The 14,505-nt window shown below is 55.5% G+C and overlaps 5 protein-coding genes across 5 annotated transcripts; 3 read left to right on the top strand and 2 right to left on the bottom strand.

The window, feature by feature from the left end:
• Window positions 1-22: 22 nt before the first annotated feature.
• Window positions 23-2,380, bottom strand: BO66DRAFT_395621 (uncharacterized protein). Its single transcript, XM_025648258.1, has 2 exons — window positions 2,176-2,380; window positions 23-2,116 (listed from the first exon to the last, which is right to left on the bottom strand). The coding sequence occupies exons 1-2, from the start codon at window positions 2,228-2,230 to the stop codon at window positions 222-224; spliced, it is 1,950 nt and encodes a 649-aa protein (XP_025498959.1). The 5' UTR covers window positions 2,231-2,380; the 3' UTR covers window positions 23-221.
• A 1,057-nt stretch (window positions 2,381-3,437) lies between these two features.
• On the top strand, window positions 3,438-4,509 carry BO66DRAFT_215575 (uncharacterized protein). The gene is made up of 3 exons (XM_025642622.1): window positions 3,438-3,600; window positions 3,728-4,252; window positions 4,304-4,509. Exons 1-2 carry the CDS (start codon window positions 3,471-3,473, stop codon window positions 4,063-4,065), a joined length of 468 nt encoding a protein of 155 aa, XP_025498958.1. The 5' UTR covers window positions 3,438-3,470; the 3' UTR covers window positions 4,066-4,252; window positions 4,304-4,509.
• On the top strand, window positions 4,153-6,119 carry BO66DRAFT_405745 (rna-binding protein; the record flags this gene model as incomplete). The annotated part of the gene is made up of 5 exons (XM_025648988.1): window positions 4,153-4,252; window positions 4,304-4,503; window positions 4,588-4,615; window positions 4,665-5,011; window positions 5,058-6,119. The coding sequence occupies 5 exons, from the start codon at window positions 4,153-4,155 to the stop codon at window positions 6,117-6,119; spliced, it is 1,737 nt and encodes a 578-aa protein (XP_025498957.1).
• A 260-nt stretch (window positions 6,120-6,379) lies between these two features.
• Window positions 6,380-13,211, bottom strand: BO66DRAFT_415310 (DUF3433 domain-containing protein; the record flags this gene model as incomplete). The annotated part of the gene is made up of 9 exons (XM_025649530.1): window positions 6,380-7,020; window positions 7,462-7,465; window positions 8,259-8,972; window positions 9,024-9,164; window positions 9,215-9,542; window positions 10,749-12,710; window positions 12,747-12,991; window positions 13,031-13,071; window positions 13,166-13,211. The coding sequence occupies 9 exons, from the start codon at window positions 13,209-13,211 to the stop codon at window positions 6,380-6,382; spliced, it is 4,122 nt and encodes a 1,373-aa protein (XP_025498956.1).
• A 353-nt stretch (window positions 13,212-13,564) lies between these two features.
• On the top strand, window positions 13,565-14,484 carry BO66DRAFT_395618 (uncharacterized protein). Its single transcript, XM_025648257.1, has one exon. The coding sequence runs from the start codon at window positions 13,664-13,666 to the stop codon at window positions 14,291-14,293; it is 630 nt and encodes a 209-aa protein (XP_025498955.1). The 5' UTR covers window positions 13,565-13,663; the 3' UTR covers window positions 14,294-14,484.
• The last annotated feature ends 21 nt before the right edge of the window (window positions 14,485-14,505 follow it).

Genomic DNA, 14,505 nt, shown 5'->3' with positions numbered 1-14,505 from the left:
TGCTACCCCACCCCACCCTACCCCACAACGATGTGCCTTTTACTGGATAGAAGATTATTCTTTTTCCGGAATTGAAGGCGAAGAGTTGATTGTGAGGGGTTGGGGTCTGGGTGTTTGATTACTGCGGGAGGAAGAGTAACTCCGAGTTTATAACCGTGAAGGCCAGCCTTCCGACTTAGGATTTATTTCTCTTGCTGGGAATTGTGGTCTGGTGGTGGTCGTTAGACCAGGCCAGCCCACACCGCAACCACGGGGACTATATACCACCACCTCGCCGCCACGACGAACCTGCCCCCGGCGCCGGACTTCTTCGCGTCCGCCATCAGCACACTCGGTTCGTACGCGGCGGGCTCGGTGCTGTTCCGCGTGCCGTCCCAGCAGTACTTGTCGAAGCAAGCGGCGCAGACGGACGGCACGTCCGTGCCGGTGCGGTCGAAGGAGCGCGCCAGCACCGCGCAGCCGGCGCACGTGGGCCAGTCGGCGTACGCGGACCGGGAGCCGTTGGCCGCGGTGACGACGTTATAGCCGTTCGTGATCATGGCGTCGCGCTCGGCGATCTCGTACTGGAGCTGGAAGGTCGACTTGTTGGAGTAGGTGGTGTAGGGGTAGTTGGGGAGGTAGACGACGAGCGGCGCGGGGCGGGAACCGGTAAAATTGGAGCTGTTGCAGCCGAAGAAGGTGGGCCGGGTGTTGAGCCCGAGGTTGACGAAGGTGTTCTTGTCGGGGACGCTGGGGAAGCCCGTGCCGTTGCCGATGCCGCTCGCGTTGAGGCTGCGCTCGTACGTCGCCACCAGCGGGCTGCCGTTGGGCCAGCTGTTGGCCGTGCTGGCGGACGAGTCCACCGCGAAGATCACGTCCACGTGCCGGTCCGGCTGGATTAGCGGGTGGAGGGGTAGGTTCTGCTTGTCCTCGCCGCCGTCGACGACGTTGAGGTCCGGGGTCTGCTCGTACGCGGCCGACGCGTGGCCGTACCCGTAGAACGGGTTGGGCGAGTAGATCGCGATGTCGTCGTTGCGCTCGCCTAGGTCGGCGAGGAGGTCCGCGGCGATGTCCTTGAGCGTGCTGGGCAGGTCTGTCGTGTTGAGCTTCAGGATGAACTGGTTGAACAGGCTCGACGACGTCCCCATGACGAACCCGGCGTTGTCGTAGCCGCGCACGCAGGTCGAGTTGGACGGGACCTGCCCGTCTTCGAAGTATGTCCCCAGGTATTCGAGGGGCGCGAAGCCGAAGATCGACGGGTCGAAGCTGCCGAATTCCCAGGGGTTGAACTCGTACACGGTGGAGTTGCTGCCGATCAGGATCTCTCCGGGGTTGCGTCCGTCTGCGACCAGGAGCGGCAGGGGCATCTTGCCGTCCTTGAAATCTTGGGTCAGCGCGATGGAGGACCAGGTGTAGCTCGGTCCGCCGTCGGTGGCGTTGATGAGTTGGTACGAGAGCGCGCGGCCCCAGTAGTCGGTGAAGGAGACGTTGAACCCGGCTGAGCGTTTCCCCGCCACCACCTTGACCAATTCCTCGTAGTACTTCGCCGTATCCCAGATCTGCAGGCCCTTGGTCTTGGGCCCCTTGATGATCGAGTTTTGGAACTGCCACACCTCGCCTTCCTTGTAGGTCTGTAGGTTGGAGATGGTGGTGAAGTTGTTGATGTAGATCGAGCCCAGCAGCCAGCCGCCTCCGGACAAGCCCGATAGGTACGTTGCGGACTGCAGGAGACCCCCCAGTTGGCCGCTCCGGGTCGATCCCTCCGTGCGGCTGTCGAAGGCTTTGATGGCACCTGCGCCGTTCGTCAGAGCCCGGTAGCCGCCACCGGACACGGCGATACCGATGTTGGGCAGGTTGGACACGTTGGAAGCATGGCTGGTGATGTACGACACAGCATCGAAGCCACTCATGTTGATGTGCCCGAAGAAGTCCTTCATGGCAGAGATGGTCTGCTGACGGCGCACGTCCAGCCATGCTGTTTCATTCTTCGACAGCGCGGATGCGCTTCGAATCGTCGGCCTGCTGGAGGGGCAGGTCACGTTGCTTGGAGTATATTCATCGGGGGCATTGGGGAGGGCACGTCGTGAGAGGTCTTCAAATGTCACATCCCGGGAGGTAGGTACAGCAACGCTGCCTGCTAAGTCCAAAGTCAGTATTGTAGGATGAGTATGGCTTGACACAGTCTGAGAGCCATACCAGGGATAGAGCCGAGAGCAAGCAGCGTCAAAAGCGAGATCCCCGTGAGCTTCATGGCGTAGTAGTGACAGCCAAAACTGGGCAATTCAGATCCATCCACCACAGGGCGAACGTCTTAACCGTTGGGGTCGACCGTCTTATATGAGCTCAGGTCCATGAAGGACGAATCGGGAGTTTCTCTCAGTTGTGTGTGGCTCAAAAATAGGACCGAAAAAACAGCAGAGTTCAGAACTCAGCCACGGCGGGGGCTTACTTGTGCTGCCTGGAATGGAGGCGCCTCTCCCCCTGGTGATTGCACTACCCATGTCATACGGACAGTCTCGGAGTTTGAAGAAGTATGGTAAGAGAAACAATTAGAACCCTACAATCTCCACCAGACCCTGACCCAGAGCTGCCGATTGGGCAGTCAGACCAGGCAACAGAAATACAGGTGCTTGGAAAAGGCTCGGGGGTGGGGATCTCGGGGCCCGAGGAGATCCAAAAGTCAGTTCTAACTTGATGACTTCATTTGTTTGGTGTGCTCGAACCGGGTTGGCCATGTTCGTGGGACCGAATGAGGTGGTCGAAGATATGAAATGCATGAAGACGTGACTGTATGTCTATCACCAATTCATAAGACATGGTTCATTCGTGTGTTACAAGTGATCTTCCTGAAGAAGGACCCTGGCCCGGTAGGCTCAGCCCTACAGGGCGCTGCCCCCCTCGGCTGCTCGGCTCCCGTGGACATCCCCAGTCAGCATGTCCATCACATTCACGGCAGTCCACAAGACAACCAACTTTAGACTGACAGCAATTGAGCCACATAGTATGAGATTGACTCCTAACAGCCAACCAACCAGCCAATGTACACACACCGTACTCCGTACATGACATCGTATCTCTGAAGAGAAGATCAATGTTTTCTTCCGGAAGGGCTCAATCACACTCGTACCATGCGGAAGAACACTGCTGAGCTTCTAGTTGATAGCTTCCATGACATGACAACTGTGTTGATCCTCGGTGAAATTCTGCAAATAGTGTCGCCTTCTCCCGAAGCATGTAAGCTTCAGCGAGAAATCAATTCTTGGTGCCCGCAGAGCATCTTCAATGGATGGTGAATGAATGGAGATACTCCAGGCCTCGAGCCGCTAGAACAAAAAGAGCTAGTAGGAGAACCGATGGACTCGACCACTCTCAGTAGGCGGTATCCCAGGCGGCCCATGATTCTGCCGCATGGGCGCCTTGATGCTGCGGACGGCATCTCTCTAAGCGCATCCCAACTTCTTCCCTCGTCCACTCCTCAATGACTGTCCATCATGTCGCATTTCAATCCCGAGGATAACCGGTTTCCTTCAGGACCTCCGCACCGACCTGTTCCTCGCCGCGATGACCGGGACGGCCGAATGTACGACGATCGCTCGCCTTCCCGATCGCGCTCGCCTGGCGGTATTACGCCCTCCTCCCCGCAAACCAGTAGCACAGGGCAAAGGCTATGCTTTGATGAACCGTCCACAAATCTTTTTTCTTTGCTTTGGAACATGGTAGTAACTGACTCTGCTTCGCCGTGAGAAAGATTTGCCCCACTCTCCTCCGCGGGGACCAGCTCCAGAGCGAAGAGGAGACCATACCAGAGATCGACCCAACTCTAGACCTCGTTACCGCAGCCGGGACCGCGATGACTATCGCCGCCGCTCCTCGCGCTCCCCTCCACCGCGGCGCGGCAGACCGGCGTACAGGGACCGCGATCGCGAGGGCTACCGCTCCCCCGGATACGGCAGCCGGAGCCGAAGCTACAGTCGCAGCCGCAGTCGCAGCCCCCGCCGAGGCCGGCATTCGCATTACGGGCAAGAGAGTCGGGAGGTGATGATGGATGGGTTACCGGTGGATATGGTGGAAGAAGACGTGCGATAACTCCTTCCCCTTTTTATGTTTCTGTGTCCGGCGCCCTAAAGCGGTGCCCTCCGGAACACCGCCGCTATTTGATGGCAAGAGGCTGAGATGTCTGGTCGAGGTGTTGAACAGATTACGAATGAGTTGAAAGAATTCTACAATGTGGATGGTCTGGATGACGTCCGTGTCATTCGTGATCGACAGACGAGTAGGTGATGCTTGGTCTGTTTTGCCCCCGTCAAGCTAATCGTGGCTTCAGAGGTTTCACGTCAGTTGGGCTTTTTGAGATTCCGAGATCTCAACCAGTCGCGGGCGTTCGTCGAACGCAATTTTCCCAACATCTATCTCCATGGGCCCAATCCACATAACGACCGCGGCACTAAGGTGCGCATCGCCTACAGTCGCGAGAGAGAGGACCGTGCCCGGGCCCGCGCGGAGGCTGACTGGACCTGCATGATGGTGAGGCCGGAACTCAGCCACTAAGCCTGATTCGCGCGCTAATTTGTCTAGTGTGCTATCGTCAATTATTCTACTCGTCAAAAGTGCTTTCGTTGTCAAGCACCTCGACCTGGTATGTTGCTCATGAGGACGTCGACTCGCAGTAAGCTTATTCGGACCAGATGGCGGCCCCGCCGGTCCTCCTGGACTGCCGGCCCCTAGAGTCGAGAACCACGGCGATAATGATGCGGCGCCCGAGAACCAACCGTCGCAGTTCCTTCTTTTCCGCGGACTGGAATCGTCGGTCACCGAAGAACTGCTGGCCAAGGGAGTGGCCAAGTTGTACCGTCCTTCGTCTTCCAGCAACGATGCCACAGGAGGTGCAAAGAAGGGAGCTAAAGTGGCTTCGACCACGGGAGACTCGAACCTCGGGGCTCGAGATGGCTCCATTCGCCGTGTTCTGCTTGTGAGAGGTCGCAAAACTAACGAGAGCTGGCGCTACGGGTTTGCGGAATTCGCGACTATTCAGGTATGTCGCCCTTAGTAGCTCCAAGGCCTAGTTAACATAGCCCTAGGATGCACAAGCTGCCATCACCCGACTCAATTCATTTGACAAGTTCACCATCTCCTCGCGGCCGGTTTTGGTCAGCTACATCCATGCTGGTGTTTTTGTCCCGGTCCTTAATCCCACCCCCAGCAATGAACGATTCACGTTCAGTCCGCTGAATAACCCAGCCTTGAAACTCATGTACTGGGACGAAGAGGCCTATGTGAAAGAGCTTACGGTGTCCACAGCGGAACTTGACAGCGGCAAGGGAGACAGGGCGGCTGGTCAGGAGGGACCCACCAAGGGCAGCAAGGATGCCGACAAGGCCAAGAAGCGAAAGGCCGACGCAGCCGCGAGTGCCGCGGCCAAGAAGATGGCGGTGCCGTCGCATCTGCAGTTCTGGAGCAACCGCCACGCGGAGCTGCACGGGATCCAGAAGAAGGATGGCGAGGACAAACCCGGCGGTGGAGAGCAGCAGCAGCAGCCGACGTCGGAGACTGCAGCATCCCCGCTGGACCCCGCCGCGCCTCCGAGTCAATCCTATGCCAACCCCACCCAGAACTGCTGCTACCTGTGCATGCGGAAATTCAAGTCCACCGCCCAGGTCAACCTGCACGAACGCCTCAGTCAGATGCACCGCGAGAATCTGCTGGATGAGGAGCGCATCGCGCATGCCACGCGCAAGCTCGTCAAGCACGGCATCATCCCGCAACCGACGGAGTATCGCGACCGCGCCCGCGAACGGCGACAGGCGTTCGGCCGGTCCAAGGCTGGTGGAGGAGCCAAGCCGCGGCCCGCAGCCCCTGCGGCCAAGGAGGAGGAGCCGGCAGTGCCAGCAGCGTCCAAGGGTGCCTCGCTGCTCAGCAAGATGGGCTGGTCCGCGGGGTCTGGACTGGGGGCGCAGGGCACGGGGATGACGGCGCCGATTGCGACCGAGGTGTATGCGCAGGGGGTGGGCTTGGGGGCGCAAGGGGGCAAGCTGGGCGATGCGACGGAGGAGGCGGGGCGCAACACGCGGGGTCGGTACGATGAGTTCCTGGAGAAGACGCGACAGACAGCGCGGGAGCGATACGAACAGATGGAGCAGTAGATGGGTAGTTATAGGAATGGTGGTTGTCATAACTGATCATAGCATTTTGTATATCTTTGAACCCGAGCTTAAGCTCGTAAGAATGCGTAAATACAAGAGTAGGGTATGTATGTGTATGTTGTCATGCAAAAGTAGAGATGATGTCCTGTCCTATCCCGAAACACCCGTGACCATCAAAAAAAACTCCATCCTTCAACCCACCCCCATATATCCTATCCATCCCCCAAACCCAACCATTAACCCCCCCGAGAAAGAAACCCTCACTCCTTCTTCCCCTCCCCATCCACCAACCCCCTAGCATCCTCCAACTCCCTCTCGCGCTGCGCCTTCAACTCCCGCCCAAACTTCTCCCCCAGCACCTTGGCCGCCCACGCCTCCACCTCCCTCTCCATCTCCCGATCCCCCTCCACCAACCCCTTGGCCATGTCCTCCTCCGACAACGACACCCGCCGCACATACCGCCGCATATCGTCGACACTGTTAATATTCATCGCGTACAGCACGCCCCCGGTACTCATCATCGCGAACGCCAGCACATTCAGCGTGGCCAGGTTGAGCGCCTCGAACGCCTCGACGCCCCCGCTGACCGTGGGCTTGTGGTAGGGCGCGCTGGTGTAGAAGGGCGGGATGGCGGCCAGGCGGCGGCGGTGGATCGCGCGGCGGGTTGTCAGCAGGCTCAAGGCCAAGAAGGCGGTGCCGCCCAGGAGGAGTTTGAGGTTCGTTTGCGGCGTCCAGAGTTTGGGGAGCGGGGGGTCAAATTCCTCTGTTTCGGGGCGGGATGAGAAGGGGGTTGTGTTTGTGTTTGTGGGTGTGGGTGTGGGGGTTTGGTCGGATGCGGTGGAGGGTTTTTGTTGGTCGGGGATGAAGGAGCGGAGGAGGCCCATTTTGGAGACGGGTTGGACTGTTGGTGGTGGCGGTGGTGGTGGTGGGTGAGGTTGTGGTGAGTGAGGTGGGGTTCAATTGATGCTTATTGTTCGCGCATGAGGATTGAATGGTTTGTTTGTGAGGGTGTTGTTGAGGGTGAGGGGATTGTTTGTCGAGGGTGGAGGAGAAAGAGGAGAAAGAGGAGTTGCGATGGTGGCTTAGTCAGGGCAGAGCAGAGCGTTTTATCTCCACTAACTCCGTGTATGTGTCATGTCGACACTTCTCTGCGCTTCGGTCTTGTTCCCTCTGCGTGATTTCTTCGTGCGGCTTTTGCATGGATGGTGTTCTACTCATGATGGCTCGCTATATCTTTATGAGTGTGTTTGCGTGTCTCATGAATATCCGCTCTCGCTGCCTCCAGATCGGAGCACTAAGTTGGCACGTGGATAACATGATAGCTTGTCTATTGTAGACCCACCTCTCTAACCTTTATCGAGTACGCGTCCTGAAGACGACTGTGACTTCGGGTGCAAGGGTTCGGATCTACTAGATCCTACTCACGACAATAAGGTACGGTACAGGCGTTGTTTTCGACGACGATATCTCACTTATGGCTCGGTTGTGCTGGACCAAGTGGCTCTTCTTTCTCCTGGAGCCTGGGTATCAGATTTCTATTGTCTCCTTGATGTGCATATCTGTTCTACTGCAGAACCTATAGTAAGGAGGTTGTAGTCGCATGCGGTTATTCTATTAGAGCCGCGTGGAAATCTAGTAGGCCGGTCATATGTTTTAGTTTGCTCTGGGCGACTGCTTCTGGTGGAGCGTCTGATCAGTAGCTGCACAAGTTTCGTAATGAGCCGCTAATTTGTTGAGCAATTTATGTCTTGAGATCTCGCATTGACATGGGTAGAGCCGGGGATAAGAACTGGTAGGTATCCTGTAGGTCAAGACTATTGCGACTTCGCCAGTGATGCGCACAGCAACATGACACAGGTCTTGCCGTATCAAGGTGGTTTTGTGAAGTATGGCTCCGTTTTCAGCTGAGGTCTCTCGCTTCGTCAGAGGTGGATAAGGGTTATGGACACACTAAACGTCGAGGGAGATGCAAGGCATCCTATGGCGTTCAAGCCGTTCGCCCGGCCAATTGCCAATGGAAGAGATCCAGTGGAAGGCAGAGAGACCCAGAAAAATTGTTGAACTGGCCAAAAAGATAGCCCGGGACAAGCTCTATCATTGAACGCCCTCCACGGAGCCAAATGTATAAATCCGCAGCACCCGCTGCTTCTGTTCCAAGATCCAAGCATGTAGCTCATCCGTCAGAGGTAGCATGGTCATATTGAACAGATTCGTGGACGCCAGCCATCCTCCCAAAAGTGGCGATGTCTGACGGTGGCCCGCGGTGACCCGGCGTGCATCCGCCTCAGGATAGTCAATCTTCTCCATGCCCATCTGGGCTGGCTTCGACTGGCTGCCAAGGAAGTATGGGATGGTGGCGCAGATGCCGGTGGCAAGGTCTTGGATGGTGTTCAGGGCGCTCTGAATGTCGTCGGTGCGGATGGGCGGCGGAAGGAGGCGCAGACAATCGAGGATGATGTTCTGGATGACAATGCGCGAGTCGCGGTAGAAATTCCAGGTGCTGGCGATCCAGATGTCCGCGTAGCAGTCACATCGGTTCTTGTACATGCCTGCCTTGCGGATGGAATCCAATATCATGGTGGCGGAGACGGGGTGCCAGTGGGAGGGGAGGGCGTGTGTCCAAGCTACAAGTTTGGTGTCCAGACGCCTCGCCCGAGCGAGGATCTCCTCGAGCTCGGTGACATTGGCGGCTGGCTGGTCCAAGACAAGCTTGTCCCATGCTTGTCGCAGGCTGACCAGGTCAGATGTGGCCATCAACAGTTGAGTCGAGGCAGACTCGGGCGCGACTGGCGCGGGCGGCCAGACCTTGGGGGTCTGCATGACAGGATACGCGAGCCCTTTGGTTGTTTTGATCTGAATCATTAGTCAAACAAGTCCGATGAGTTGCACGCCACTAGAGCTTACAAGTTGTGCATGTACTGCATTTTCCAACGTTATCGAGAGGTCCGTCTCCCGCTGATCTTGACTCCGACTATTTATCAACGCAATTGCGCCCCGTAAATGTGTCTTGCCTGGGGCCCTGCGCTCCTTCATAGCTGAGAATTCCTGGCCATATCATTAGATCCGAGCATTCAATGAATAATTGGGCTAGTCACCTCATAAATTAAGAGCAAGAGCACCGTCATCAGAATCTCATCCTGGTTCCGGTCGATGTCGCCTTGAATTGCTTCTCTAGTTTTAGATATCGCTTGCACGCACAGGTGTTCGGCGGTTCGGAGATATGACCGATTGCCCGTCCACGCAGACACCGAGAAGAAAGACACCGCCAACGTGATGAGTTTCAAGTGCGACCCAGGCTGGGCGTTTGCGTACGCATGAGGCACCATTTCCATGAACCCTTCCCGAATCAGTGGATCTTTGGGTGAATAGAGATAGGAGCTAAAGAACAACGATGCCACCGTGTCTTCAAGAGGCAGGTTTACGCTTTTCGGGATGTTGCAGGTTTTGTCGAATACAATGTCCATCCAATCGGCCCTTGTCACGTTGGTGGACACGGCGGTTTCAGGCGCTGCCGCAATCACTGAGGTGGTTAGAGAAGCCAGTTTGGCCGGACTCGCTGGGGCTGCATTTGAGACATGAGTGTCTCGCTTCTTGCGTTTGAAGGCGACCTGATCCCGGAGCATAACATCAAAAGGATCTAGATACCCTGGACATGACCGGTTCGTCCGCACACAAGCTCTACAGTGTGGGCGAGTTTCATCGCACTGAGTGGCGATTAACAGTAGTCATTTACAGAATCCGAGACACTAACCTTGATACGCCTTGTCCGGCAGTTTTGACACCCGGTGCTTGGCTTACCACGATAGACCATGGTGGAGGCCCCTGAGTCTGGATAGCCCACAAATTTGGGATCGGACTAGATATCCGTGTACTTCATCGACACTTCAAGTGCATTGTTCAATACCAAGCGGTCGAGACACATGTATTTTCTGCCACGCGGATCTCTGTTTCATCTGGACATCACAAGCATTCTCAAGTGCAGCATGTATCCGGGTGGTTCGGATGGTCAGATCAGGTACGGAGTTCAGTGCCGTACATCAGGTCGAGATCCATGATGAGTGGAAGCCTGCACTATAACAGACATGGTTAGTCCTATCCGCTCACGTGATAAGTCCACCAGCCGAGCTGTCGCTCCTGTACCCAGGAATTGATAAACGCCAATGCTCCCCGAATGTGCCTCTTGAAGATTTTCAACATAGGAAGTTCAAAATGATTACCTATGCAACAAGATCTAACATAGCGGACAAGTGGAGTTTAGTCACAAAGAAAAGTAATATCATAGTTCATAGATACATCAGTGCATTAATATGTCTCATTATCATTAGTAGCCCATCATACAGGGCTGAAACTTGGGCTCGTAACACCGTAACACATACAGGGATATCCGTAAGTTTCATCAGTCGTTCATAATACATGAATCGTTGGCATGAAAAGAGGGGCTGGGATTGAGCGTAGGAGTTCGAGTGCATGTCCAACCAGGTTTTGTCTACTCCTCAACTGTCGTGCGAGTACGTAGACTACCTCGTATATTCCGTGTTGATCAGCATATCGGTCCGACCGGGACGGTCAAGGCGATCGATTCCCAGATGCTCTTTGCCATCGCGGCCAACATATATCCCGAAGCCATACACAGAATGCTCGCGGTCCCCGGGTGGTGCGACAACCAGTCGCGTGACCAGGTCTGCTTTGCTCCTCGGCTCGCGCAAGATCTTGTCGGCGAGGAGGGGGCTCTGGTAGAGGAAGCTGATCAGATCGGCCAGCGTGCTAATGTCGTGAGGGAGGTGGCGTTGACGGCGAGGCCAGATACACAAGAAGGACACAGTATAGAGAGCACAGAATACCACCATCGCGTAGAAAGCAGGCATTGATGCTGCAATTTTGATTGCGTGTTCGGACGGGTAATTCAACGCAATGAAAACGCCTCCGGCGAGAATGGGAATGGCGGCAGACGCAATACTCATGAACGAGATCCAAGCCACTTTGTAGTGCTTGTTGGCGACAGCCAGGATAGTCACCTGGAACGGAAGATGCGACGGATACGCCAGTAACAGGCTCTCCTCTGCACGTGCACCGTTGGGTGACGACAAAGAGGCGAAGGGTTGCGACGCACGAAAGAAGACGTCGATGGGCTGCCATGCGAGAAAAAAGACGTTTCCGATAAGAGCCGGCACAAAGCTGTAGCAGAAGTTGGAAGACGAAAAGCCGCCGGTGGAAGGCAATGTGGACAACCGTGGGGGGAAGCCTCCTCGGATGGCGTCATGGATGAAGCTAACCAGTACAAAAGCGACGAACAAAGCACATATGATTACCGTCCAAGCTATCACAGATGTATCCTTGAGAAACCATGGAATCCAGCGGTAGCGAACAGAAGGAGTGTATAGGTTCTCGTGGTATTCGCCCTTTTCGGCCATACCCTGGCGCTCAAGATCAACCGAGACCTTGGACAGCCCGTGCGACTGCATCTGAAGATTCTTTTCCAGGTGGTGAAGGGATGGTGTTCGGATCGGGGCATCAGCCTCGCCAATACCATAGAAGAACTCGCCGCGATTTGATAATTGCCAATAACCCAGTCGAAGGAGTCGGGGCTCGAGTGAATTCCCAACCTGCGGCAGTGTTTCGGACTGTTCGAAGTCGTGCAGGATGTTTGACCGTTGAATCACCGAAATGAGATCCGCCAGGCTGACAGGATCCCACATCAAGCCTGACCATGTACGAAAAAAGCGAAGCATGAGCAAAATCAGCCCAATAGTCGTCAGTCCGTAAACCGCCACCAGCGTCCAGCCCACAGCCAGAACGGAGGCCCATCGCCACGTGCCTTGGCCGTCAATTTCATACCACTTGGCCTGGAACAAACAACTCAGGAGCGGCAATGCGATGAAATTTGAGAGCCACATTGAGAGCAAAGAGAATCCAACTAGCGCCTCTCCATGCCGAAAATGTGAGAAATCAGGTAGAATGAAGTTGCGTGACGTGACTGGCAGCCTCTGCAGAATGCGGTCGTACGGCCGCTCCGATGCCATGATAGCAAAAGGCATGATGCGGTAAACGGCAGCTTGAACCACGAACGTCCAGATGGTGATAACCATGCCTAAAATTTGCGGTAGAAATTGCATCACGAAGTAATGGGCATCACCCTGTCTCTCATAGTCCCAAAGTCCTTGATGCCTTGGGGACCAGACATTGCAGAAAATAATTCCGGCAATCATGAGCAAGCAGCAGATTGTGAGGGCGGCCAGTGCCCATGTGCGCAATACAGGAGGCACATAGTCCAATGCAGGGTAGAGTAGGCTTTCCTCTGGGGGATCCACTGGAATGAAAGATTCTGGGTCAACCGACTTCTGGGGCGACCTTCTTGCGGAGATAGGAGATTTCGGCCGGTGTCTGACGTCCGGAGGTGAGGAAGGTCCATGTGAGCGGATGAAGCAACCTAAGCCATCATCCCAGAGCAGCGGCTCAGCGGGAGAGTCACGGCTCACGATCGAACTTCTCCTCCTAGGGCCCGCCACTTCCTCATCACGCGTCAGCTGGCTAATGGCGAAATGAATATAAGGCGAGTCGTCCATTCCAGGAGTTGGTGGGCGTCCCGCGTAGCTGTCGGCGGGAGCCCGACTGGATGTGGTATGGGACATGGGGTTCAGGTGAACTTCTCTATCCTCGACGGAGCGGATTGTTTGGGACGCGGGTGTCAGGAAGATTCTGTTGTCGCTCGAGGAGTCTATAGAGGGTTGCGATCGCGCACCAGCCACCGGCGGGGCGAGATGCGTTCTTGATATGCTAGGGGAAGGAGGACGGGATGCAGGTCGAGAGTTGGGGGTTGCATAGCGCACGACATTGACTCGACTGCCACTCGTCCGAGACCTTGCGCTGGAGCTCTGGCTCGAGAAAGAGTAATAGTCATCTGAGGCGGCAACGGATTGCTGATCCTCGTTGTGTATCATCTGCGGTCTACTTGCTGCATGGAGTCAGGCCATCGGTTCAAACCACAATCGACCAAGATTGGTTGGGATCTCTAGCCGGCTGTCGAACAAATCCGACATTCCACTTACAACTGACAGTCCGCAGACTCACATTGCCCGATCCCGGAGCTAACATGACGGTCGGGATCAACCGAGGAATGTATGTGTTTCAATCGCTCACTTGCAACGCGGTATGAGATATCTCATGGACATTCCCAGCGCGTAGGACCCGAGCCGGTCGAGGGAGAGATAAGAGAGACAAGATGGTCGGGGCAGGAAGCAAGGGAGAAAAGAGCTCTGAATTGGGCTGCTATCGACCGTCCGAGGTGGTTGGCGATGCGGGCGCCTGTCTTTCCCAGCCTCCGCAGCCCAGCCACCGCAGGTCCAACGAAGACAGGACCAATGGAGGGCGCCGACATGGCAGTAGTGCTGCTATATCTAGGGTCGACATGGCCGCCAGCTATTGGAGAAACGTACTTGGTCTGGACGGGAAAGGCTTGATCGGATGAATGCCGTGGTATGTCTGTCTGTTTGGTGTTTGGTGCTTGGTGATTGCGGTGGCACACACAGAGAGAGAGATGAATCTCAATGGACTCTCTTGATGAGTCGATGGACAGCCCAAACTCCAGACAGTGCCAAGATTACGGCCCGAACCATCCAAAGCCACCCACCCACTCTTGTCAGGTCTACGGTGAAGTTGTTGGTGGGTGGAGGATCTCACTACAAGATTCTGAGTCGAACAATTGTGTTCTACTCGCATTTTGTTTCATCTGGATCGTATCTTGGTCCAAACGACTAGTTCCATGCAGGCGAGTTGCACATTACACCAAGCTTGTTTGTCACGCCGCCCCCGCGGGAGTGGATATGTCGTTCTTCGAGAATCTCAACAAGCAGGCTATGGTTTTGCAAGTGTTCAACGACATTCAGGCTCGGTATGGCACGGCGTATAGCACAAGTTCGGCTTCTCGTGGAGAAACTGCCTGTCGCACAATCGGTGGGCTATTGTCATCGATCCCACTTCCGCGTCATCATGTACTGTACGGTCCAGATAAGTCGTCACCATCATGCCTGCCTCTTTTCGACCACTGCTGGTATCCATTTGAGTCCCTGTTCAAACCTGTCTTGCGGCTCGGGTACGTTGCCTTGAGACGGCATATCCTCTTGTGGTTCCTAGGGGATGAGTGGTATGTAGACGGGTGCGTGCTGTACTGTACCTGATTTCAAGGGTCTTCTAAAAATAGACTCGCGCTCAAGGGCACGCAACTGGTTCATCGTCCTGGGAAGTCCATCCTAATTTCACAAAGCATGGAGGTTCGTGGGATCTTGAGATGTCAAACCGGGACAGTAAGTGCGTGGGACTCGGCCCCATTATCGCTATCTCTGGTTTATCAAATCAGAAGAGATCCCGGCGTGGGCACCAGAGGGGGGGG

This window comes from Aspergillus aculeatinus (assembly GCF_003184765.1).
Source record: "Aspergillus aculeatinus CBS 121060 unplaced genomic scaffold BO66scaffold_67, whole genome shotgun sequence".
NCBI lineage: Eukaryota > Fungi > Ascomycota > Eurotiomycetes > Eurotiales > Aspergillaceae > Aspergillus > Aspergillus aculeatinus.
Note: the sequence above shows the minus strand (reverse complement) of the source record. Positions and strands in the feature narration are given on the sequence as shown.